Here is a 27,402-nt window from a genome sequence, read left to right as displayed (position 1 = left end):
TGGGTCCGGATTGGCTGGTCGTGGCTGGACTCCGCCCTCTCTCTGTGACCAGCCTATCCAGAGCCCTGGGGCTGGTTGTAGGCTCCACCCCTCGGACAGCTGATGGTTGTCTTCCTGATGGAGGGGGCTATTTAAGTACAGACGCTGGCAGAACACTTTGCTTCGGCTTCTGCGTGTGTGGATTCCTGAGTTCTGTGTGTTTGGATTGTATACCTGCCTTGAACCTGTTTGGACCTGGACTTTGCTTTTGTCTGCCGCCTGCCTTGAACCTCTGTTTGGACCTGGACTTTGCTTTTGTCTGCCGCCTGCCTTGAACCTCTGATTGGACCTGGACTTTGCTTTTGTCTGCCGCCTGCCTTGAACCTCTGTTTGGACCTGGACTTTGCTTTAGCCTGCCGCCTGCCTTGAACCTGTTTGGACCTGGACCTTGCCTTTTGCCATCTGTCTGCGGTCCATCCTGTGTCCAGTCCGGCCTTCCTTAGGAAGTTCCTGTCCTGATTCTCCAGGTAAGATCAGAACTGTCTGGCTGCCAGACGTTGTTTGGCACAGGGGCTCACAGATCGTGGTATAGGCCTGACACAGACTCTTTTAGAACCCACTGGCCTGAGGTTAGAAGGGCCACCTTCCATGGAAAAAATTCAACCTCCCTCCTACCAGTAGGTCACCCAGGATGGTGAGAGGGATGGATGTTATGCTCTCCTGCAGCCAGCCAAAAGCTTTCCATGCTTTTAACTGGGGGGGGGGGGGGGGTGACTGGAAGTTTTGGGTCCTCTGCTGTCATGGTTGAGAGTGAGATCTCTGATTTGTCTGGGAGGAGTGATGGGGGGGGGGGGGGGGGAGAATACCTACACCTGTGAGTGTAGTAGGACCTCTGTTGCCCTCCACTAAAATGCTTCCTAGATAAGAAGACCAAACTGGAGGAGGACCTAGAGAGAGATTTTATAATGTCTGAGTGCTGCTTGATGACATTAGCAGCCTCCTGTAACTTCTCACCAAAAAGATTAATCACCATGGCATGAAACACCCATCAGCTTCTCCTGCAAAGATCCACAGCCAAGTGAGTCTGTAGATCCCGATCCCTACTGCAAAGCCCCTGGATGACATATTGAAAATATGATACCCACTAGCCAAAGAGTGAGAGTATGGAAAATACATAGTGAGGGCAACCTGGCAGAGCCTGTTGACCTTCTCCTGAGGGACATTATCAGTGAACTCCACCATACTATGTGCAATGTTCCGCAAGTGTATGCTCATTTTGAAGTACCTTTTTCCAGTAAGACTCCAAAGTCCTGGATTCTCTTCCCGGAGGGCACCAAGGAGTAAGTCTTCGTACTCTTGGCTCTTTTGAGAGCAGATTCAACCACATGGAATGGTGAGGAAGCTGGAGCTTCTCGAATCCCTGAGTCTTTTAAACTTATACATAAAGTCAAACTTCTTGTTGACCTGCTGTACAGAGAAGGGGGGGAAGGATGCCTCCCATATCTTCATCTGTAGTAGCTTCAGGATTCTGTGCACAGGCACTGTCACAGACTCCTTCAGGGAATCATTAAACTGAAAAAGGTTCAACTTTTCTGCCCTGGGCTCATCCTCAGCCACTAACTCAAATGGGACAGACTTAGCCATCTCCCTTACAAAATCAAAGAATGAGAGCTCCTCAGGAGGAGACTTCCACCTCTCATGTAGTAGGGAGGAATCTAAAGGAATAACAAAGATCTCTTCCTCCAAGATGATCATTGGTGCTTCCTCAGATACTCAGGTTATCAATAGAAATCAAACAAAATAAAACATGGAAAAGAAAATAAGATGATACCTTTTTTATTGGACATAACTTAATACATTTCTTGATTAGCTTTCGAAGGTTGCCCTTCTTCGTCAGATCGGAAATAAGCAAATGTGCTAGCTGACAGTGTATATAAGTGAGAACATTCAAGTATTGCTATGACAGTCTGACAGGGTGGGAGGATGGGGGTGGGTAGGAAGTATGCATGGGGACATCAAAGCATATCATTGGTATTCTAACAGGGTGGGTGTGGATAGGTGAGGGGAGGGTGATCAACCGAGACATACAGCTTTATGGTTTATAATGGGCTAGGAACCCTAGGTCTTTGTTAAGTCCTTTCTGTTGGGTGTTAAAATATTCAATCATTCTGACTTCAAAGGTCTTACGTTCTTGTATGGTTTTAAAGTTACCTTTGAGGATTCTCACTGTGAAGTCACTGGTGCAGTGTCCTGGTCTTGTAAAATGTTGCCCAACAGGCGTGGGAACTCTGCTGGCACCAGCATTGTTTATATGATGTCTATGTAAATTGAATCTTGTCTTAAGCATCTGGCCTGTTTCTCCAATATAGCATCCTTCATTACATTTTTTACACTGAATGATATATACCACATTGGAAGATGAGCAAGTGAAAGATCCCTTTATGTTGAATATCTTTCCTTTGTGGATGACTTTGGGGTCCTGTGAAATATTTTGGCATAGTTTGCAACTGGATAAATTGCAGGGAAGTGTGCCCTTCTGTTCCTTTTCAGTCTGTGAAGGAAGTTTAGTTCTGATTAGCTTGTGTTTTAAATTGGGTGGCTGTCGGAAGGCCAGTACTGGTGGGGATGGGAATATCTCTTTCAGTAATTCATCCTCCTGGAGTATAGGTTGTAGATCTCTTATGATTTTCCTCAGTTTTTCCAGCTCTGGATTGTATGTCACTACCAGGGGGATTCTGTCTGTGGCTTTTTTCTCCTTGTACTGTAGCAGATTCTCCCTGGGTGTTTTGAGGGAGGAGGCAATATTCTTGGAGATTATTTTGGGGTTGTAGCCCTTCTGTTTGAAGGATTCAGTCAGGGTTTTAAGGTGTCTGTCTCTGTCCCCTGGGTGTGTATTCAGAAATGTCTCTTCCAGCTCAGCCATAAAAAGGTTGGCATATTGGGGTGCTGTCCTGCTGTCCTGGATCTGAATACACACCAGACCAAACCTCTAAAATACTACCGGTACATCGATGACATTTTTATGATTTGGACGGAGGGTGAAGAAACTCTGAAACAATTTTATTCTGCATTCAATACATACCATCCTACAATCAGATTCAAAATTGACTACTCCCCAGAAAAAGTCAATTTTTTGGACACCACGGTCTCAATCAGTGATGGCTGTATACAAACATCTGTATACAAGAAACCCACAGACAGATGTAGCTATCTCCACAACTCCAGCTTCCATCCTTCACATACAAAAAGATCCATCATTTACAGCCAAGCCACAAGATACCACCGTATCTGCTCTGACCCAGGGGACAGAGACAGACACCTTAAAACCCTGACTGAATCCTTCAAACAGAAGGGCTACAACCCCAAAATAATCTCCAAGAATATTGCCTCCTCCCTCAAAACACCCAGGGAGAATCTGCTACAGTACAAGGAGAAAAAAGCCACAGACAGAATCCCCCTGGTAGTGACATACAATCCAGAGCTGGAAAAACTGAGGAAAATCATAAGAGATCTACAACCTATACTCCAGGAGGATGAATTACTGAAAGAGATATTCCCATCCCCACCAGTACTGGCCTTCCGACAGCCACCCAATTTAAAACACAAGCTAATCAGAACTAAACTTCCTTCACAGACTGAAAAGGAACAGAAGGGCACACTTCCCTGCAATTTATCCAGTTGCAAACTATGCCAAAATATTTCACAGGACCCCAAAGTCATCCACAAAGGAAAGATATTCAACATAAAGGGATCTTTCACTTGCTCATCTTCCAATGTGGTATATATCATTCAGTGTAAAAAATGTAATGAAGGATGCTATATTGGAGAAACAGGCCAGATGCTTAAGACAAGATTCAATTTACATAGACATCATATAAACAATGCTGGTGCCAGCAGAGTTCCCACGCCTGTTGGGCAACATTTTACAAGACCAGGACACTGCACCAGTGACTTCACAGTGAGAATCCTCAAAGGTAACTTTAAAACCATACAAGAACGTAAGACCTTTGAAGTCAGAATGATTGAATATTTTAACACCCAACAGAAAGGACTTAACAAAGACCTAGGGTTCCTAGCCCATTATAAACCATAAAGCTGTATGTCTCGGTTGATCACCCTCCCCTCACCTATCCACACCCACCCTGTTAGAATACCAATGATATGCTTTGATGTCCCCATGCATACTTCCTACCCACCCCCATCCTCCCACCCTGTCAGACTGTCATAGCAATACTTGAATGTTCTCACTTATATACACTGTCAGCTAGCACATTTGCTTATTTCCGATCTGACGAAGAAGGGCAACCTTCGAAAGCTAATCAAGAAATGTATTAAGTTATGTCCAATAAAAAAGGTATCATCTTATTTTCTTTTCCATGTTTTATTTTGTTTGATTTCTATTGATAACCTTAAGAGTGGACTAACACGGCTACCACACTCCTCTACTTCAGATACTCAGGAATGCCCAAAATCAGACTCATAGAAGTACTCATCTGCAAATATCTGAAACTCTGCCTGTCTCACTGACTGACCTTGGGATCAGGCCTGGGCTGGGGGTACCGAAGCACCAAGTATCTCCAATGTACCAGGGAAGTTTCCTTCCCCAAAGGGCTGGAGATTGTAACCAGTGCAAGATGCTCTGATTCTGATGCCTCTCAATGCCATGGTGTCGATGCAGTACCTGCAGGTCAAGCATCGGCTGCAAGGATGGCTGAACTCAGCATCGATGCCATAACATCTTGTATCTCCACCTGGAATTGGCCCATGAGATGGTTTTCCAAGTCCACCAGAGACAAAGTCAGGGGCTCAGCCAGTGTAGTCATGTTCTTCAAAAACACCTGGGGTATATCAATGGCTCCTTGGAGGCTGAGACACATTCTCTACAATGTCCAGGAGGGTGAGTTACCCTGACATAAGGGGCGCTTCATAGACACCAGTGACCTTGGTGCCTTGATGCTCTTAGTGCCATGCTTTGAGGGAAAGGCAAAGTCAATGTTTCTTGGCATTCACTTGATGCACCACAGTGCAGTCCCTTGATGCCCATAAGGATGAAGACAAATCCATCCTTGTGTAATGCAGAGTTGGAAAGCGAATAAGACCCAGCATAGTATGTTGAGGAAATTACTTTCATCAGGGGCAAATACACTTACTTTCAAAGTGCATCAGAAAGGGTTTCCTTTTGGGTGAATCCGAAGTGTTAAACTTGCTGATTTTATCGGATCATAATTAAAATATCATTGTCTGATAGCAGTGTATGACTTGGATGCATTTTGGATATATATGGGTGTTCCCCTGATGCAGGTACTAGCCATGTCCATGTTGGGCTCCTTTTGAAATAAAGTAATTTCCTCACCATACTGAGTGGGATCTTCTCTTTACAATTCCACTTTACACATACTTTATTTGTTGAATTTTGCCTCTGTCTTCTGTTTGGACTCAAATCCATCCCTGTCCTCAGGAGGGAAGGAGATCAGAGGATGCCTGACCCCAATGGTTGCTAGATACTCAATGTTGAGGAAGGTGGAGGTTCCCTTGATACCAATGCATACCCAGTGTTTGAAGCAGCTCCTGGAGCCATGATGACTGATGCCTCTAATGGCAATGTTGATGGACCAGATTTCTCAGAGCCAAAAATCCATTTGTGCTATTTCTCACAACCTCTGATGCCTGTTCTTGACATTTTCAAACTGAGTTTAGAAGAAGAGGAATCATGATCAGGTCCCCAGGCACTGCAGGCACCAATTATGAGCATCTGTAAGGGATATGGACCTGTTGCATGGGAACACTTTTTAAAACCACTGGGAGTTTTCTGGGACACATCTGGAAAAACATCCATAGCCTAATCAAACAGCTGGATTTTAACAAAAATCTACCTGTCTGCATGCACGAGGGCCCAGTGGACTACGGAAAAATAAGAAAACTTTAAAAAGTACCGAAAATCTATCTAGGGGATACCACCAGGGAAGCCCTGCATATGACAAATTACACAATTCAAGTGAAAATAAATTAGGAGAGAGAAGAGTACATGAGCAATCTGACATGCTGTAAAGGAGACAAAAAGGATCTGCACTGCCCCATGAAAAGAAAAACATTGTCCCACATGATAGTGGAAGGCAGGAAGGCACTCAAATGTGTGGTGCAACAGTTCCAAAGGTTTGTAGAAGTAAACTGGGCAGCATTCCCACGTGGGCTTTGTTGAAGTGATGTCAACCAAATGAAAGAACATCCTCATCCTGCTTGTCCTCAAAGAACTAGGTTTAACTATCAAATCCAGTGTTTTGTTAGACACAGATCTAGTGTTCATATAACGGCAAGAGATCAGAAACACAGTCTACTGCATCCTCTTTATTTATTTATAAGGATTTATTTACCGCCTTTTTAAAGGAATTCATGCAAGGTAGCTCACAACAAGAATAAGTAAGAGTAGCAGAGCTTTGATTCTGAGCCCTCTTCCAGTAACTCTTTTTAACCAAAACCATACTAAGTCCTTGCGCATCACTTGTTAAATGGCCTCTTAAAATGCCCATGTGGAGGATAAATTTATAACAAGGCAACTAAGTTGTGAATGTATAAAGATTCATACGATTCATCTATTTTACAAAAGCAACATATCTTTATGAAAATAGTTTCTGGAAACTCGGTACAGACATTTATACTGCTCTTTCACAGGCATAAATATGCACATACTTTATAATGTGTACCAGTATCTAGCAACTCCACCCCAGCAAACTCCTGTGCTTGTTTTGCACAAAGGTACAAGCTAGGCTTTTTTTTTAGCACATAATTTCTCACGTATATATGGCCCAGGGCAATTTATAAATGTCTATATTACTCACAGAAAAGCTTTATAAAATTATCCCTAACAGTTTTAGTAAAACCAGACTAAAATTGGTTTTGCCTGAGTTTTACTACTTAGGCCTCATACTGGTGGTGGTGGTGGTGGTGGGGGGGGGTCATATATTTGGCATCTCTATTTAGATGTCCCGAAGGCGGACAGTAGGAGCCTATTCTATAACAGAACCTAGGCACCTAGGGCTCATTATAGAATACTAGTGAAACCCAGGAACAACACGCTTAACATTTAGGTATCTGCATTTACACCAACCATACAACTCTCATAAGTGGAAGCCCAGCCTTTGGCCTGCTCATAATCCACCCAAGGGTATGTCCTTTTGCAAAACTGTAAAAGATAGCTGCATATTTGCCAAATATCACTTAGTTGGCATACTGGCTTATATACACATAACTGCACATCCACATGCATATATGTGAGTATTCTAACATTTATGTGCACAACGGACATGTAAATGTTAGCACCCAGTTCATATAATTGCCCTTAGTGTGTTTAAAACATACTCTCCAATTAAGAAGATACTAATTTATTCACTTCCTTAATATACATAACAAATTACAATAAACTAATATTTTGATACTAGATCAGTTTGTAAACCTCAAATAATGTAGAACTCAAAGAGTCAACTCACCCAGTCCAACGGAGAAACATGAGGTAGATGGAGGAATAACTCGAACACGACGAGAGACTGCTGTCAAGTTCCGGAGCGCTATTGTCATCTACTTGAGAAAATCAGAGTAAATAATGTGTTGGAAAGAGAAATATTTTTTCAGGTCAATGACTATTTGAAGAATTAGTAATGCTTCTGTTGCATTGAGAGTAAGATTATAAAATATTATGCTGATGATAGAAATATATGGGTCAGTTTTCAAAGGGACTTACACATTTATGATGGGCTAGATCAAGGCATTCCACCTAACTATACCTTTAATGGCAATATTCAACCACAATAACTACGTGGTTTAACTTAGTCCAGAACAATAGGCAGTCTTAAATTAGGCCACATAGCTATAATGAAAGTAGCTGAATATTGTTGCTCTATATACAGATACCAGGTGTAACCGTACTACATGTATATTCAATGCCACCACCTATCTTGATAGTGATGCAGAATAGATATAATATTTTAAACACGGAAAGTAGCATTTAAAAAATATGATCATCGGCTGGACTGAAAACTGGTCCAATAGGATTTTATTATGCTCAGTATTTCAATCAATAATTTGGCTGTAAAAAAGACATTATCTATGTATGGATTAAAAGGCTAGATGCTCTGAGTTCATATGTTTTCTGAAGTCTGGACTTAAAAAACTAACTTTGTGAAGACAGGGGAACAACTCAGAGTTGTTGCTGGACGTGAACATCTGGGGACGCACAAAAACAGTGCACAAAACTGAAAGAAGCTATTTATGGTCCAATGGTCCATTTTGTTAGGAAGGTGAATAAATGAGGAAAAGAAGGCCAAAGGTCTCTTTGGTTCTCAAAAAAACGGAGCTGAAAGGGTAAGGAAAAGTATTTAGATGTCATAAAGTACAAAAATAAATCATAGAAAATGGAAGGCAGGGAACAATATCTGGAAAATGTAAGGGGGTCTTTTACTAACGCTTAGCTCTAGTTATCTGCAGCAGGGCCCATAGGAATAAAATGGGCACTGCTGCAGATAACTCAAGCTAAGCTTTAGTAAAAGACCCCCTAAGAGAAACTGGTAAAGAAATAAGAAAAGAAAATATGGAAGACAAAAAAATTTAATAGAGTAAAATGGGGGGACAAAACATTTTTTTCATATGTTAGTGATAGGTGCAAAAATGGCATTGTGAGACAGAATAGTGAAGGGGAGGAATATATAGAAGCTGATAAAAATACAGTGGACTTGCTTAACAAATATTTCTGTAGTAGGACTACAGAACACAAAGACCAATAGGTGAGGTAGACTGAATGATTTTCAGAAGACAGTGTTTGTGAGGAGCTAGCTAAACTAAAGGTAGGCAAAGTGATGGGGCCTGATGGGATGCATACTGAAGGACCTCAGGAAAGATCTGGTGGCTCCGCAGCCTAATCTTTAATGCTTCCTTAAAGTTGGGAATGGTCCTGGAGAAGAAATGGATGTGATCCCTCTCCAAAAAAGTAAAAGTGATGAGGAGTTTGAGAGCTAAAGGCCGACTAAGTCAGACATCTTTGGTGGGTAAATTAATGGATACGCTTCCTAATCAGAGGATAGTGTGGTTTCTGGAATCCAACAGATTGCAGGACCCAAGGCAGCATGGTTTTACTAGAGGTAGCAGTCAACCAAGTAGAGGCAAAATTCTCTGCAAACAGGCAGCATGAAAGTAGCACAGAGTTTTACCCAAATAAATATTTTTATTTACTTCTAAAAGATTGATGTACCAAATAAGTTGTACAAAAGTGCTACTAAACAGTTTTCATGGTACCAAATAAAATAAAGGAACAGAGAAAGAAGTAAATAGAAAATAGGAAAGTGGACAAAGTGGAGAGAAAAGATAGGAAGTAAGAAATTTAAGACCAGCTGTATGTCTTGGAATAACCAAGTCTTAATTGTTGCCTCAAACTTTGCAAGAGGGGATACAGTTCTAATGTCATGTGGTAATGAGTTCCATAAGGAGGAACAAACACAGCAAAATGCAGTGTGATGAGTGACATCTAGGCATAGTTATGAGAGGGGAGGTGCAATAAAGTGCGCTGTGAAAAATGTAGCAACCAGGATAGTGTGTAGGGTATATCAGGAGCTTAGACAAATAGTCAGGTGCAGAAGATTGTAGTTCTTCATAGACAAGAGTTAAGCGTTTGAACTTAATCTGAGCGAAAAAGATAACCAATGTTCTGAGATTAAAAGAGGCGGGCACTTCATCTGAATTAACAAAAGGATTGTTTTTTCAAAACATTAAATCTGTATTTCCATCATTATATGCTCACAGGTTTGATGACCCCTGAGGCAGGCTCACACACCAAAACACAACCATGTCAAATCTTCAAATGTGTTGCTACTGTGACTCCAATAAAGGTCCTTGAATATTGCAAATCCTCTTTGCATTTTGAATTTTATGGGGGTTAACTGTCCCATGAGTCCTCTCTGCTATGCTGGTCAGCTGCCCACATACCAGAGAGGTCTTTTAGAAGGCTATTCCTAATCATCTGACTCTGTGTTTGTGTTTGTATTACCCATTCCAACCCAAGAGGTTATTCATCTTAAATGTTATATAAGAAAGAGAAAAGATAGGTTTCAGAGATATATGGCTTTATTCTTACCAAAGCAATACAAGGCGATCAGGTACACAAGCAGGAGTGGAGGTCCGTCTGACAGCATCTCAGCATGGCAGCCTTGGAGATCTCCAACCCCACCCAAATTCGCTGTCAGTTTTTATACTCTTCTGCTTGCATTCAAATCAATGGGCTCTCATACCTTTCTATGATAAAGTTGTTTACTTCGATGACCCCCCTTTTCATGCCCAACCACAGATGCGCAACAGGAAAGCCTCCCTCCCTTTCGGAAAGCTGATCCCATCCCTATCTTATTTTGGGACTTCCCTATTCCCCTGTTGCTACCTGAAGATCTTAAGATATTTCATAATTCTTCACTGTCAATCTGCAAAAACAAATCTCCTCTAACTCAGATACAGAGATGAAGGAAGTCATTTCATAGATGAGAGATACCATTTTGATTTCAGATTCCTTGACCATTCTTTTTCCAATTAGGCCTCAGTCTGGGCTCTAGGCTGGGCCTTGCTTTTCCAGCAGGCTTCCAGCCGTACAAGCCATTTAATTTTTAACTTGGCCAAAGTTTCTATATGGCCTGGTCCGTCAGGTTTGGCCTTCCACCATTCCGGTAGTGGCCCCTGGCTGTATCATATCTCTACATTCCCCTCTTGCTGCCCCTATTAACCGGGGGCAGCACCAAGAACATCTAGATTGTTACCATCTATTCCAGAAGGTGCTGGACTACCAAATGAGGAAACGTTAATATTAAAATTTTCAGTGTAGCGTAGGGAGTTCCCCTTCTATTTCTGTACATTAGCTACCCCTCTCAGAACTTATTCAGATCTGCGTTGAGGTATGACAAAAGGGTCTATCCACTAACTTTCAAAAACCACTCAACCCATTGATGTGCAAACACGATTACATATATAAAAAAAAAATAGGATTAACATATCCTTACAAAATATTGCTAAAGTCTCTAAGCTGGTTATACATGTATATATTTTCTACAGGTTATATATTGATGACATATTAATCAGCATTGTTTGATAGTTAGCATTTCTTAACAATAGTTAGCTATCCCATGGGTATCATACCATTAAATGGTTGCAGGTCCTTCTACGGTACCTATTGCGTCTGCTGCATAGCGGTTTGACCTAAACATGGGGAGATAATCTAAGGTATTCTCTCCAGTGGTTTTGGGAAGATTTTCATACAAGACATATTGTCCTGTAGGCTCTTTCTTGCTTATAGCAGTTTCAATTAAGCGTTCTACTAATCCTCTAGCACATGGGATTATTTAACATCCTACCAGTATGAAGATCGCAACCACTACTATGATGGTGGTTGCCGCTGAGATGATAAATGTCTTCCATTTACCAAAAGCTTTATCCATCCAACCGGTCCAAGACGTATCAACCCCAGAGTTAGTGGCCAGTTCCTCGGAAAGTGATGTGAGGCCTTCCAAGGCTCTGGTGATTGACCCATCTGGTGCTGTGTTGTTGGGGATAAAAGTACAACACTGGGTACCTATCTTACGGCACACACACCCGTCCGCGGCCAACATTTGGTCAAGAACCATTCGGTTCTCGAGCGTCATCCTGCTAGTGGCATCTAGCTGCGCTGCTATTCCCTGAATAGCATCTCTGCTGTAATTTACAAATCTCTACTGGTTGTAATATATGTAATTAATCCAATCTACGTTCTTATTGATGGTCGCCCACCAAAGGAAAACAGACTCAAATCCTGCAGCAATCTGATTTCTAGCTTTAAACTCATCAGGAACTCCTCTTGGAACACCAACTGCATCAATGTATACCCGATCATCAAAGGATCCGGGCACTGCATGTCTCCTTTTCCGTGAGGGAGAGCTGGTGTGGGGGGGGGGGGGGGGGGAAGCAGGGAGGCTATTATTATTGGGATTACCAACTTCACCAAGGCACATCTGCCTGTCCAGCTTCTCTGTATTGTGGAGAGTGTCGGTTCCACAGTACCACCATATGTCTGCTCGAGCTTGAGCGAAATTTGTAACATTCAGGTCCCGTAGGGTACTTTTACCAATTGTGGTGTTGCAATTAGTCAAGTTACCCAAGAAGCGTGGATTTTTAACTGCATGTCTGTCCAAACATGTGTAAAACACTGTGGCAGGGTCTGGAATCTTGAATGCAGGTGGCACCCTTAATTGTGGGGGTAGGTACGGGTGGTGGTCGGCAAGATGTTGACAGGACTGATTGATATTTTCCCTGATTTGGAGTAGCTCCAACATACACCAAAAACCATCTGGGTCGTTGAAGAGGTCCAAAGGGAAAGGAACTATTGTAGGTTCTGCTCTTGCATGAGCACAGAAGTAACAGCTGGCATTTTGTAGGTAATGCTGTTTAGCAACGTGGTTGGGTTTTCTATGTTAGGGAATATCGGCATTACTATGTTGTTCAAAGCACAAAGGTCCTGCACTATTCTCCAACTTCCGGGCTCCTTCTTTTTTACCGGAAACAATGGGGTATTACATGGGGAGTGGTACTAGACAGCCGATCTGCAGTACCAGGCAGAACCTAGGGGATAATTAACCCCAAATTAATTCAATTTGCTTCACTTCTGTGTTTGATTAAAAGAGAAGTGACATCATCAAAATGGGGAGAGCTATGGAGGAGTTTAATAGCAGTAGACTGTATAAGCTGTAGTCATTTGAGAGAAGACAGTGGTAAACCACAGTAAAGAGAATTGAAATAGTCAAGATGGTAGATCACAAGGGCCAGAAATAAAGTCCAAATTAGAGAAATTGAAAAAAAAAAAAAAGATTAACAGCACCAAAGTGCACAGAAGAGCAGACAACAGAATCATCTTGTTTGTTAAATGACAGTGTAGAATCTATTATGCTCAAAATTTTAATGAAATCTTGAAATAATATAGGGTGACTCATGATAGAGGGAGAGGAAGTTATGACATATCTGGGACTTGGCAAATGACTTGTCTCACACTTGGAGATATTTAAAATAAAAGTTTTCCTTCAGCCAAGCTGAGACTGCTTGAAAGGTAAAATTATGTATAATCATACCTGATAATTTTCTTTCCATTAATCATAGCTGATCAATCCATAGACTGGTGGGTTGTGTCCATCTACCAGCAGGTGGAGATAGAGAGCAAACTTTTGCCTCCCTATATGTGGTCATGTGCTGCCGGAAACTCCTCAGTATGTCGATATCAAAGCTCCATCCGCAGGACTCAGCACTTAGAGAATTACACCCACGAAGGGACACTCTGCCCAGCTCACCACCGCCGAAACGGGGGAGGGGAATTAACCCAGCTCATCCCCACACAAGTGGGGGAGGGGAATCCGTCCAGCTCATCCCCGCGGAGCGGGGGAGGGACACCACACCCGCCGATGCGGGGGGATCTGGCTTATCCTGCAACCGCAACCGCGGGAGGAGCTGACTGACCCTAACACCGCCGAAGCGGGAGGGGTACAAAGCTGCCCTACAGCCGCACGAAGCGGGAGGGAGTGCCGGCAGAATTTAAATCTCAATCCAGCCCCGTAAAACGGAGGGGAGAGGAATGCAGCAGCTCACTGTAACACAAACTCGTCTCAACTCTTGAAGAATCCAAGTGAAAAAACTTGAACACGAAGTCTTTCTGAAGTAACTGAAGACTAACCTTGATCCTGAAATGCAACCAGAATAAAAACAGTACAGATATCTGGGAGGGGCTATGGATTGATCAGCTATGATTAATGGAAAGAAAATTATCAGGTATGATTATACATAATTTTACCTTCCATATCATCAAGCTGATCAATCCATAGACTGGTGGGATGTACCGAAGCAGTACTCACCCAGGGCGGGACATTGAAATCCCTGACCTCAACACTGAAGCTCCAAACCGGGCCTCCGCCCGTGCAGCCACCGTCAAACGGTAATGCTTGGAGAATGTATGAGCCGAAGCCCAAGTTGCCGCCTTGCATATCTCTTCCAAGGAGACGGATCCGGCCTCTGCCATCGAGGCCGCCTGAGCTCTCGTGGAGTGAGCCTTCAGCTGGATAGGCGGCACCTTCCTTGCGGCCACATAAGCCGCTGCAATGGCTTCCTTGACCCATCTTGCCACTGTAGGCTTAGCAGCCTGCAGACCCTTACGAGGACCTGCAAACAGGACAAACAGATGATCCGATTTCCGGAAATCATTGGTCACTTCCAAGTATCTGATGATGACTCGCCTCACATCCAGATATTTAAGAGCAGAGTACTCCTCTGGGTAGTCCTCCCTACGAAAGGAAGGGAGACAGAGCTGCTGATTCACATGGAAGCGAGAAACAATCTTGGGCAGAAAGGAAGGCACTGTGCGAATAGTCACTCCTGCCTCAGTGAACTGCAGAAGAGGCTCTCGACATGAGAGCGCCTGGAGCTCGGAAACTCCTCTGGTTGAAGTGATAGCCACCAAAAAGACTGCTTTCCACGTCAGGTCTTTCAGAGATGCCCTTGACAAGGGTTCAAATGGCGGCTTCTGCAACGCTCTTAGCACCAGGTTGAGATTCCACGCAGGCACCACTGAGTGCAGAGGAGGGCGCAAGTGATTAACTCCCTTGAGAAAGCGCACCACATCTGGCTGCGAAGCCAGGGAAGCACCCTTCAGGCGGCCCCTGAAGCAAGCCAGAGCCGCTACCTGGACTTTAAGGGAACTGAGCGACAGGCCTTTCTCCAGACCTTCTTGCAGGAACGCCAACACTGAAGAAATTGGAGCAGTGAAGGGAGAAAGTGAGCCTGCTGCACACCACGCTGCAAACATACGCCAAACCCTGGCGTAAGCAGTAGAAGTAGAGCGCTTCCTCGCTCTTAGCATAGTGGCGATGACCTTGTCTGAGAAGCCCTTCTTCCGCAGACGCTGCCGCTCAATAGCCAGGCCGTAAGACCAAAGGGGGAGGGATCCTCCATCACCACGGGACCCTGATGTAACAGGCCCTGCTCCACTGACAGCCGCAGAGGATCGTCGACTGAGAGCCTGATCAAGTCCGCATACCAGGGACGTCTGGGCCAATCCGGACCCACCCGGATTACCCTGCCGGGATGCTTTGCCACCCGGTCTAGCACCCTGCCCAACATGGGCCAGGGCGGGAACACATAGAGGAGCTCTTGTGTCGGCCACTGTTGGAGAAGAGCATCTACTCCCAGGGATCGAGGGTCCCGTCCTCTGCTGAAAAAGCGCGGCACTTGGCAATTGGCCGATGACGCCATCAGAACTAGGCTCGGCTGGCCCCAGCGCTTCGTGATGTCCAAGAACGCCTGAGCAGATAGTTGCCAGTCTCCGGGCTCCAAGGTATGGCGACTGAGAAAGACCGCCTTGACATTCATGACTCCGGCAATGTGGGCCGCTGAAAGCTGCTCCAGGTTCGCTTCCGCCCACTGGCAAAGATTCATAGCCTCCTTGGCTAGAGGGGCGCTCTTGGTACCTCCCTGGCGGTTGACATAGACCACAGCTGTGGCATTGTCTGACAGGACCCGTACAGGCTTCAACACCAGTACCGGGATGAACTCCAAAAGCGCCAACCGAATGGCTCTGAGTACCAGGAGGTTGATAGACCACTTTGCCTCTGCAGGAGACCAGAGCCCCTGCGCTGTCCTTCCCAAGTAGTGGGCTCCCCAGCCCGATAAAGAGGCGTCCGTCGTGACGACAATCCACTCTGGGGTCACCAGAGGCATTCCCGCAGACAACTTGTCTGTCTGCATCCACCAGCTCAGCGCCTTGCGCACTGCTGGGTCCAAGGGAAGGCGCACAGCATAATCCTCCGACATCGGAGTCCAGCGCCGCAGCAAAGATTGTTGAAGTGGTCTCATATGAGCCCTGGCCCAGGGCACTACTTCCATCATGGCCGTCATAGAGCCCAACAGCTGCACATAGTCCCAATCCCGAGGAGGAGAGGCTACTAGGAACTGGTCCACTTGAGCCTGAAGTTTGACAATTCGATTGTCTGGCAGGAACACTCTGCCCACTTGGGTGTCGAATCGAACTCCCAGGTACTCCAGGGACTGAGTCGGGCGCAGCTGGCTCTTCTCTCAGTTGACGATCCATCCCAGGGAGCTCAAAAGAGCAACTACCCGGTTCACAGCTTGCCGCACTCTGCATAAGAGGGGGCTCGGATCAACCAGTCGTCCAGATAAGGATGGACTTGTACCCCTTCCTTTCGTAGGAAGGCCGCGATGACCACCATTACTTTGGAAAAGGTCCGCGGAGCAGTAGCCAACCCGAATGGGAGGGCTCTGAACTGGAAGTGTCGTCCCAGGACTGCAAAACGCAGAAAGCGTTGAAGAGGAGGCCAGATGGGAATATGCAGGTACGCTTCCTTGATGCCCAAGGATGCCAGGAACTCTCCTGCCTTCACTGCCGCTATAACAGAGCGGAGAGTCTCCATGCGAAAGTGCCGCACTTTCAAGGCCCGATTGACCCCTTGAGGTCGAGGATAGGCCGGACAGAACCTCCTTTCTTTGGTACCACAAAGTAAATGGAGTAACGTCCCTTGCCAAGCTGACTTTCTGGCACCGGAACGACCGCGCCCAGGCGGATCAGATTGTCCAAGGTCTGCTGCACTGCCACAGCTTTGACCGGAGACTTGCAGGGAGAGAGTACGAACCCGCTTTTAAGGGTCGGCAGAACTCTAGCTTGTAGCCGTCTCTGATGACTTCCAGCACCCACGCGTCTGAAGTTATTGTGGTCCACTCGCCCAGAAACGAGGACAGCCGTCCTCCAATCTGCACTGGGGCGTGGACCAAGGCCCCGTCATCGGGTACGAGACCCTGGGGGAGGACCGGAGGGAGCACCTCCGGGACGGCGGTCTCTGCGAAAAGAATGCTGCTTGGGGGAGAAATTCCTCTTGAAGGAAGAAGGGGCAGAGGAGCCCGCTTGCCCGGGCGGTACCGACGGGCTTCCTGCAACCGTCCTCTGAAGGTACCGGGACGAGTACTAGCCCGAGCCCTGACCTCTGGTAATTTCTTGCCCTTAGACGTGCCGAGATCGGTCACGATTTTGTCCAGCTCGACCCCAAAGAGCAGCTTGCCTTTTAAAAGGCAATCTAGCCAGGCGGGATTTAGAGGCGTGGTCAGCAGACCAATGTTTCAGCCAAAGCCACCGCCGCGCAGAGACTGTCTGAGCCATGCCTTTAGCTGAGGCTCTCAAGACATCATACAGCAAGTCTGCCAAATAGGCTAGGCCCGATTCCAGGGCCGGCCAATCAGCCCTCAAGGAATGATCCGAGGGGGAAGCCCGCTGCACCATAGTCAGGCACGCCCTGGCCACATAGGAACCACAAACCGAGGCCTGCAAACTTAAAGCAGTCGCCTAAAAGGACGACCTTAAGGCCGCCTCCAATCTTCTGTCTTGGGCGTCCTTTAGGGCCGTGCCACCTTCCACCGGCAAAGCCGTTTTCTTAGACACCGCAGTGATTAAAGAATCCACGGTAGGCCACAGATAGGCCTCACGTTCACTTTCAGGCAAAGGATAGAGGCGGGACATAGCCCTAGCCACTTTGAGGCTCGCTTCCGGGACATCCCACTGAGCCGAAATTAAGGTGTGCATGGCATCATGCACGTGGAAGGTTCTAGGCGGGCGCTTCGTCCCCAGCATAATGGCAGAGCCAACAGGGGCTGAGGGAGAGACGTTCTCCGGAGAGGAAATCTTCAAAGTGTCCATGGCCTGTAACAACAGGTTGGGCAAATCCTCTGGGCTAAAAAGCCGCGCTGCAGAGGGGTCATCCGCTCCATCCGAGCGGGGATCTATCTCCTCCAAGGAATCCGCAAAGGACCGTTGGGAGACCTCAGACACGCTGCCCTCATCTACATCGGAGGAGGCAAAGTCCTCCAAGGCCTGGGAATCAACCCGAGGGCGTTACCTCTGGGAACCTCAACCTCTTTACCAGACGAGGGAGCAGGGGCAGCGTTTTGCATGAGGAAAGCCTGATGCAGCAGCAAAACAAACTCGGGGGAGAAACCCCCCAGACTGTGCACTTCCGCAGCCTGGGCAACAGCCCTAGACGCACCCTCAACCGGCACTCGCAAGAGCGGGGGAGAGACATGCTGCGCATCCAAAATGGCGTCCGGCGCGACACTCCGTGAAGGAGCCGCGCGGGAAGAACGGCGCTTAACTTTAGCCGCTTATGTGCCGTCGCCCAAATTAAGGGCGTTCATGGCATTAATGTCTCCAACCTCAAGGGCGGCCCACGAAGAAGCCGTCCGAGCCGCGTGGCCGGCCAAGATGGCGGAGGCGAGGAGCGGGGGATGGGCGTTTATGGCGGGAAAAACCGCCACGCCGGAGGAAGGACCGGGACATTCATCGGTCACTAAACTGTCACCCATCAAGGGCGAATCAGGCTGTAAAACCCCCGCATCCCCTCTAGAAGCGCTCCAGCGATCCGGGGAGCGACCCTTTGCGCCCTTGCCCTCCGACACCATATGCCACGAGGAGAAGAATTGGGGAACCCCCTGCCCGCTATAAAAAGGTAAAATTACCTGCTTGCCGCTCCGAGCTGTAACGAACTGGTGTCCCAGTGAGTAGCTGCAATGAACGTTTAAATAAACGTTGAAATAAACGCCTTTAAGGACGTTTAAAATTTTTTTTTTTTTTTTTTAACGGAGCCAGCGGGAGGGGGGAGAAAAGGAGGGACCTGGCACCACCAGGTTTGCACTTGCTCAAAAGAGCCCTCAACCCCAGGCCTCAACAAAACCTAAGGATTAGGCTTGGAGGCCTAGCCAGAGCTGCTGCTGTGTGTGACCACCACCTGCTGAGATAGAGAACATACTGAGGAGTTTCCGGCAGCACATGACCACATATAGGGAGGCAAAAGTTTGCTCTCTATCTCCACCTGCTGGTAGATGGACACAACCCACCAGTCTATGGATTGATCAGCTTGATGATATGGAAACAAGAGTTGAGAGCAGAGATAGTTAGAGGAAGAAGAGGGGAATGTACAGATAATCTGAAGATCGTCAGTGTAACAAAAGGGACTACACCTTTGGGATTGAATCACCATCAGGAGGAGGGCTAGGAAGATGTTAAATATGGTGGGGGCAAGAACAGAGCCTTGTGTAACACCACAACCTAATAGATTGATTTGTGAGAAGTCCCATATGCTAATTGAAAAGTGTGATCAGACAGAAAATGTGAAACCAACCCAAAACCTCTCCAGAAATACCCAAATCATGCAATCTAAGTAGGAGAAGGTTATGATCAACATTACTGAATGCTGAAGAGAGATCTAGGGAGACTAAAACAACTGAAGAGCACTGGTCTAAAGATGCTCCAATTTCATTATACATAGCTAATAGCAGTGTCTCCAAATTATAGCCATTACAGAAACCAGACTGCCACAGGAGCAGCACAATTTTTTTTTATTTGAAGAAAAGAGATTTGTTCAAGAAGTATCCTTTTTTATTATTAAAAAAAAACATAAAAAATGACTCAGCATAGCCAGTTTTGCCTGACCAAGGTTTGCATCAGGAATAACAAACTGTAAAACACAAAGCGAAGTTAAGATGTATATCCACACTGATAGGTGATGTCATCCAATGCAGCCCAGCTCGGAGACCCTCCCCAACATTCTTTTCTAGAAACGTCTCAACTGCTGTCTTTACACAGGACCAGGTCAGTCTAATGCAATTCTAAGGGGAGGGGGATGAGTGGGAGTGTGGATATGTTTCCGTTTCGGCTAAAAATGCTGGTGTATTTTCATCTGGAAAAAAAACTTTATGCTAGGTCCATTAGTTCTCCCTCCCTTTCTTCCTCCAAACAGAAGAAGCATTCCTCCTTCCCTCCCCCCCTCGAACAGAAGGAGCCTCTTCACAGAATCACTTGTAGGCTCCCTCTGGGCCTACTGTACATCCCTTGGTGGTCTAATGGCTAGTTGGGCAGAAGCAATCCCCAGTGGTTCCTGCTCAAGCCATCTCCACTGTCAAAATGGCTGCCATGATCTCTAGCCATTTTGAGATTGAAGTCAGAATGGGCAAGAGCAATCCCATCAAAATTTCATACCAGTTTAATATGACATTATTTAGTTACTTGTTCCATTCTGTTGTACATAGTACCCACATTTTAAAGCATGGCAGAGATGTAACTTACCTCATAAGTCTGTCCAATTTCATATTCAGAGAAAATTACAATTGGAGGATTAGACAGAAATACAGGAACAGGTAGTAATGGATCACTGGAAGAAAGAAATGAGATCTTTCAAAAATACAGCAGCAATAGTGCACATATTTTCTTAACTAAAATAAAATAAAATAGAAACTGTCTCTTACCATCACGTATTTTAGAATTTTGTTCTTAGGGGTTTGTAACTTGTAAATTTAGGCGTTTATTTTCCAGCTAATTAAAAAAAAAATCTGTGCTAATTGGTCTTTTCATGTCTCAGCTACTTTTGCTGGGTCCCTCTTCCAATGGAATCAAATATGTGCGTTTGTATCTCTTAGGAGTCATCAGTACTGAAGAGGCACAAAAACTGAGTGGGGAATACAAAGATAAGCCACAGGAGGGGTGAAGAGAGTACTGGAAAAAGTGGAGTTTTTTTTTCTGTTGTTCATCCAACAAATGGCTCTTTTAATTATTTTGCACTGGGGTACTTTATTACCTTTTTTTGGTTATAACCTAAAATCAGAAGCCCTACTCATACTGAAAAAGGCGAGCACATTTCCACATATTACTAAATTTGTGAAACAATAACAATAAAATAGAAATATTTAAACATATATTGTCAAGTATGATAAAATGGGAATCTAAAATAATCAACAAATTTACTTATAACCTAAAATCAGAAGCCCTACTCATACTAAAAAAGATGAGCACATTTCCACATATTATTAAATTCTTGAAACAATAACAACAAAATACAAATATTTAAACATATATTGTCAAGTAATGGTAAAATGGAAATCTGAAATAATCTACAAATTTACTTTACTTTTTGAAGTTGTAAATAAAAATATGAATAAAGGAGAGCCAGTAGATTTAGTGCTTCTAGATTTTCAGAAAGTTTTTGATAAGTCTCTCATGAGAGACCTGTGAGAAAATTAAAGAGTCATTGGATAGGAAGCAATGTTCTGTTGCGGACTGGGAACTAGTTAAAGGATAGAGAACCGAGAGTAAGGTTAAATAGCCAATTCTCTCAATGGAGGAAGGCAAATAGTAAAGTACCACAAGGATCATCAAATTTGCAGAAGACACAAAATTATTCAAAGTTGTGAAATCACATATGACCTGCATGAAATTGCAGGAGGGGAGACTGGAAGACTTGAGCATTCAAATGGCAGATGAAATTTAATGTGGACAAATGCAAAGTGATACACAGTGGAAAGAACAACCCAAATTATAGCTATATGATACTAGGTTCCACGTTAGGAGTTACCACCAAGGAAAAGAATTTGGACAATACATTAAAATTTTCTGCTCAGTGTATAGAGTGGCAGCCAAAAAAGTAAACAGAATGTTAGGAATTATTAGGAAAGGTATAGAGAATAAATCAAAGAATATCCTAATACCTCTATATTACTCAATGGTGAGACATAAGAATATAAGAGTAGCCATATTGGATCAGACCAATGGTCCATCTAGCCCAATATCCTGTTTCCAACAGTAGCCAATCCAGGTTACAAGTACCTGGCAGAAACCCAAATCATGGCAGCACTAAATGCTACCAATTCCAGGGCAAGCAGTTGCTTCCCCATATCTGGCTCCATAGCAAACTATGGACTTTTCCTCCAGGAACTTGTCCAAACTTTTTTTAAACCCAGATACGCTAACCGCTGTTACTACATCCTCCGGCAAAGAGTTCCAGAGCTTAACTATTCGTTGAGTGAAAAAATATTTCCTCCTATGTGTTTTAAAAGTATTTCCATGTAACTTCATTGGAACAAGTAAAAAATCAATTTACTTCTACTTGTTCTACATCACTCAGGATTTTGTAGACCTCAAACATATCTCCCCTCATCCATCTCTTTTCCAAGCTGAAGAGCCCTAACCTCTTTAGCCTTTTCTCATATGAGAGGAGTTCCATTCCCTTTATCATTTTGGTCACTCTTCTTTGAACCTTTTCTAATTCCGCTATATCTGTTTTGAGATACGGTGACCAGAATTGAACGCAGTACTCAAGGTGAGGTTTAATCATGGAGCAATACAGAGGTATTATAGTATTTTCGTTCTTATTCACCTTGATTATGTGTGCAAGTCTGGTCACTTCATCTCAAAAAAGATATAATGGAACCAGAAAAGATACAGAGAAGGGTGACCAAAATGATTAAGGGCGAGGAAGGACTCTCATAAGAGGAAAGGCTAAAGAGGTTGGGACTCTTCATCTTAGAGAACAGACGGGTGAGGGAAGATATAACAGAAGTCTATAAAATCCTGAATGGAGTGAAACAGGTAAACGTGAATCAACTGTTTATTTTTTCAAAGTACAAAGACTAGGGAAGAATCCATGAAGTCACACAGTAATGAGGAGTTAGAAAAGATGAATCAGAAAATCAAAGTTATGGAAAAACAATTTATCAAAACATTTGGTGATGAAGCCCTGATTTCTCTTCAGAACATCAAATATAATGGAATGGAATTCGCTCGGAGGAGGGAAAGGTAAGTAGTGGAGTGCCTCAGGGATCGGTGCTGGGGCCGATTCTGTTCAATATATTTGTGAGTGACATTGCCAAAGAGTTAGAAGGTAAAGTTTGCCTATTTGCGGATGATACTAAGATCTGTAACAGAGTGGACACCCGGGAGGGAGTGGAAAACATGAAAAAGGATCTGAGGAAGCTAGAAGAATGGTCTAAGGTTTGGCAATTAAAATTCAATGCGAAGAAATGCAAAGTGATGCACTTAGGGAGTAGAAATCCAGGGGAGACGTATGTGTTAGGCGGTGAGAGTCTGATAGGTACGGACGGAGAGAGAGATCTTGGGGTGATAGCATCTGAGGATTTGAAGGCGACGAAACAGTGTGACAAGGCGGTGGCTGTAGCAAGAAGGTTGTTAGGCTATATAGAGAGAGGTGTGACCAGCAGAAGAAAGGGGGTGTTGATGCCCCTGTATAAGTCGTTGGTGAGGCACCACCTGGAGTATTGTGTTCAGTTTTGGAGGCCGTATCTTGTTAAGGATGTAAAAAGAATTGAAGTGGTGCAAAGAAAAGCTACGAGAATGGTATGGGATTTGAGTAACAAGACGTATAAGGAGAGACTTTCTGAACTAAACATGTATACTCTGGAGGAAAGGAGAAGCAGGGGTGATATGATACAAATATTTGAAAGGTATTAATCCGCAAACGAACCTTTTCCGGAGATGGGAAGGTGGTAGAACGAGAGGACATGAAATGAGACTGAAGGGGGGCAGACTCAAGAAAAATGTTAGGAAGTATTTTTTTCACGGAGAGAGTAGTGGTTGCTTGGAATGCTTTCCCGCGGGAGGTGGTGGAAATGAAAACGGTAACGGAATTCAAACATGCGTGGGATAAACATAAAGGAATCCTGTGCAGAAGGAATGGATCCTCAGGAGCTTAATCAAGATCGGGAGGCGGGGCTGGTGGTTGGGAGGTGGGATAGTGCTGGGCAGACTTATACGGTCTGTGCCAGAGCCGGTGGTGGGAGGCGGAGCTGGTGGTTGGGATAGTGCTGGGCAGACTTATACGGTCTGTGCCCTGAAGAACACAGGAACAAATCAAAGTAGGGTATACACAAAATTAGCACATATGAGTTATCTTGTTGGGCAGACTGGATGGACCATGCAGGTCTTTTTCTGCTGTCATCTACTATGTTACTATGTAACACAGAAATATCATCAGCATATATAAAACTATATAAGTAAGCTTGCTCTAAAACAGCACCTAAAGACTGCAGTAAGATGTTGAATAATGTAGGTGAAAGAGGTGACTCCCGTAGAACTCCACAGGGTGACATCCAAAACTCAGAAACATCATTCCCACACTTGACTTGGTAAGACTAGTTAGACAAAAAACCCCGGAACCACTGTAAGATGGCCCCATGTATGCCAAAGCTACTCAACAAACAGTAAGAGCTCATGATCCATCAAGTCAAATGTGCAGGACAGACTGAACTGAATTAGAATAGCACATTTTCTCTGGCTCAATATGGTCTTTCCTAATGCTGCAATAGCATCCACCACTGTTTCTGATTTACACTGCCTACGAAACCCAGATTGGGAGTAATGCAAAATTTCAAACTGATCCAAATATTTAATTTAATTTATTGCATTTGTATCCCACCTTATCCCACCTATTTGCAGGCTCAAAGTGGCTTACATAGTATCATTAACATGGTTTTTCCAGTGTATCAAGTATTGTTAGTATTGTGTAGAGATTAATTAAGGGAAGAAAGAGAAGGAAGAGATTTATTAGAGTATTTATAGAAGGTGGGCTTTCATAATTGAATGGGTTGGTGAAGTGGATTAGTGGGGCTGTAGGTTCTCATTGTAGGCTTTGTTGAAGAAATATGTCTTCAGAGATTTGCGAAAGGTAGTTGTTTCGTCGATTATTTTCAGTTCTGCGGGTAATGCATTCCATAACTGCGTGCCGTAAAACACAACCCTCCATCATTTTTACCACTAAAGGAGTAGAGGCAATTGGCCTGTAATTACTAACTGCCTCCATATTTCCATTTCCATTTTTGGGTATGAGTCAACACAATTTTTCCCCCCCATCAGACTGCAAAACCTCAGCACTAAGCTGCACATTCAAACAATCTGTTAAGGTAAAAAGAAATGGTGCTGAAACATGCCGCATCAAGTAAGCAGGACAAAAGTCCAAACTACAAGATGATTTAGTATACCTCAGTAACAGACCCCTGACATCAGCAACATTAATATCCTCAAACTACAACCATATTCTATCTGCAGGAATTCCTGCCAAATCTAAATGAGAAAATTGAACAAAATCAAAAGATAAAGGAAGCCATAGTCTGATATTTTTAATCTTACTCAAAATACTGTGCAAGTTCAACACCTGTCAGCATCTGCTGCCCTCTTGGCATCACTAAATCTTCCACCTTAGTTAACGAATCAATCAAATTATACAAATTCTTCAAATCCACTTTGTCACCACCCAACAATTTAGAGTAAAATTGCTTCTTCTTAATAGATATCAAACTTTTATATTCCTGAATCTGAACCTGCCAATTCCTTGTTTTCACTAAGAGAACACTTCCTTTTTCTTTAACAGCAGTAATTCCTGGTCGAACCACTTATTGATTTTCTACACCTCCTCTATTCTCATAGGTAAAGGAGCAATGTCATCCAAAATAGTACTACAGGCCCTATCCCAATCAGACACCATACTCCCTAGTTGTTCACAAGATGCCAAGACAAAATCATCAACTTTGCTCCAAAATAGAAAAGGATAAATTTGCCCCAAAACTGTCTAATTTGCTTCAAAGTCACCTTCTTCCCATCATCAACATTCTGGCTTCTGGTCCAAACTCTAATACTATCCCAACTAGATTACTGTAATGGGTTATACGCAGATTGCAAGGACCTGAGTCTAAAAAAACCCCTACAAACTATACAAAACACAGTGGCGCATCTGATTTTAGGTTCCCACATTACTATAGGGCCTCTCCCTGTTACAAGCACTTCACTGGTTCCCTATAAAAGCCAGAATTATCTTCAAGATTACAATGCTTGTTTTTATGATTCTTCATGGCCTATCCCCAGAATACCTTATAGCATTAATAGATCTCCCCCTGAGGAACATCATAGTGGGCACTCACAACTTTCTGACTCTCCACCACCATCACCACCACCACAAAGAAATATGCTATAAATCTATATACTCCTCTTGTTTCTCGTAACTCTCAACCAAGAACTGGAACAACCTAGCGCTCAATATAAGAAGTATCACTGAATACCTAAACTTTCAGAAAATATTAAAAGCATACCTGTTTGACAATTTATCACTGATACAGGGTAATTCACTGAAAACCACAACCTTACCTCCTACCCAATTAACAATTTGCTAGGAACTGGTTCCCACACCTGGTTTGCTATGTCGGGCTACTCCTATCCACTCACCAATTCATTATAACAGAATTGTACATGTTAAATGTCAACCTAGTCACTCTAAATGACACTCTTAACCTGCCCACCTGTCCCAACTGCTCTTTTCATATTTAACTGCCCACCAACACCTCTTGGCTACTCAAAGTTGTACTGTTAAGCATAACCCTTATTGTTGTAAATTGTTATAATGCTACATGTATGAACAACGTTATAATGTTAGATTCACATTTTTATTAACTACTACTTTGTTAATTGTTAGCCTACTGTTATAATATATGTTACACATGCTGTTAATATTTTACTTCATTCTAGGTAAGCTACTATTTACTTCTGTTCTATGTAGGCCACATTGAAGCAAACATGCTTTGGAATAATGTGAGATATAAAACAAATAAATGAAATGGCATGACATGAATCAAGTGGCTCAAAAGGAGCTTCAACTGGGTGAGGATGATGTTGAGGTTCCATGACACAGTAGGAGGTCTGATGGGGGTTTTTGCAGGAAGCAAGCCTCGCATAAAATGAATAACTGAAGGTTGTATATGGGCTTACCCTCTACACGATAATGGTAAGCATTAATTGCACTGATGCAAACCCTTGCAGAGTCAGTTTTAAACCAGAATCAGAACGGTGTAGAACGTATTCAAGAAGTTTTCGGGTAGGGCAAGAGAAAGAAACCTAAGGCCTTGCCCTCACACCAGAGAGCAAATCTCTTCCATTTGAAAGTATAACACCTCTTACTAAAGTCCTTCCTGGAAGCCAACAGGACCCTGGGATACAGAGTTGCATGAGGACTGAAATGTAATCCGTTACCACCCATCCCGGATGGAATCTAATCCATCCCCACTGGAATCTTACCCCCCCCCCCCCCCCCCAAGAATTTTACCTGACCCTACTCATCCCCACAAAAATTTAATAGGACCTAAAAAGAAATTCTGGTCAGCGCTCTGTCTCTCTCTCTCTGGGTTTGAGCCACAGCACTGTAGGCAAGGAAGAAACAGAAATTCAAACTTGGAACAATCTGGTATGCACATGTAAGACTCGTCTCTGATTCACTTGCACTGTATGCTGAGAGATTGCTACGTGCACATGCCAGTAGGTCAGGTGAGCTCTAGGGGTTGGTGCTGGGGCCTATTCTGTTTAATATATTTGTGAGAGATATTGTTGAAGGGTTGGAAGGAAAGGTGTGCCTTACTGCAGATGACACGAAAATAGCCAATAGACTGGATATCCTGGAGGGAGTAGAAACAATGAGAAGGGATCTCTGAACCTTAGAAGAATGGTCAAGGGCCTAGCAGTTAAAATTTAATTGTTAGTCAATTAGGGTAATATTCCATAGCAAG

At 44.1% G+C, this 27,402-nt stretch overlaps 1 protein-coding gene across 1 annotated transcript in view; it reads right to left on the bottom strand.

Annotated features, from left to right (window-relative positions):
* DLEC1 (DLEC1 cilia and flagella associated protein) overlaps positions 1-27,402 on the bottom strand; it is a 363,928-nt gene that overhangs the window by 256,960 nt on the left and 79,566 nt on the right. Inside the window, exons 8-9 of the mRNA XM_030197931.1 lie at positions 20,135-20,219; positions 7,464-7,551 (exon numbers count right to left, since the gene is read on the bottom strand). Coding sequence (XP_030053791.1) covers positions 7,464-7,551; positions 20,135-20,219 — 173 coding nt within the window. The remainder of the gene's footprint in view (positions 1-7,463; positions 7,552-20,134; positions 20,220-27,402) is intronic.

This window comes from Microcaecilia unicolor, chromosome 1 (genome assembly GCF_901765095.1).
Source record: "Microcaecilia unicolor chromosome 1, aMicUni1.1, whole genome shotgun sequence".
NCBI lineage: Eukaryota > Metazoa > Chordata > Amphibia > Gymnophiona > Siphonopidae > Microcaecilia > Microcaecilia unicolor.
This window is presented reverse-complemented; position numbering and strand designations above follow the sequence as displayed.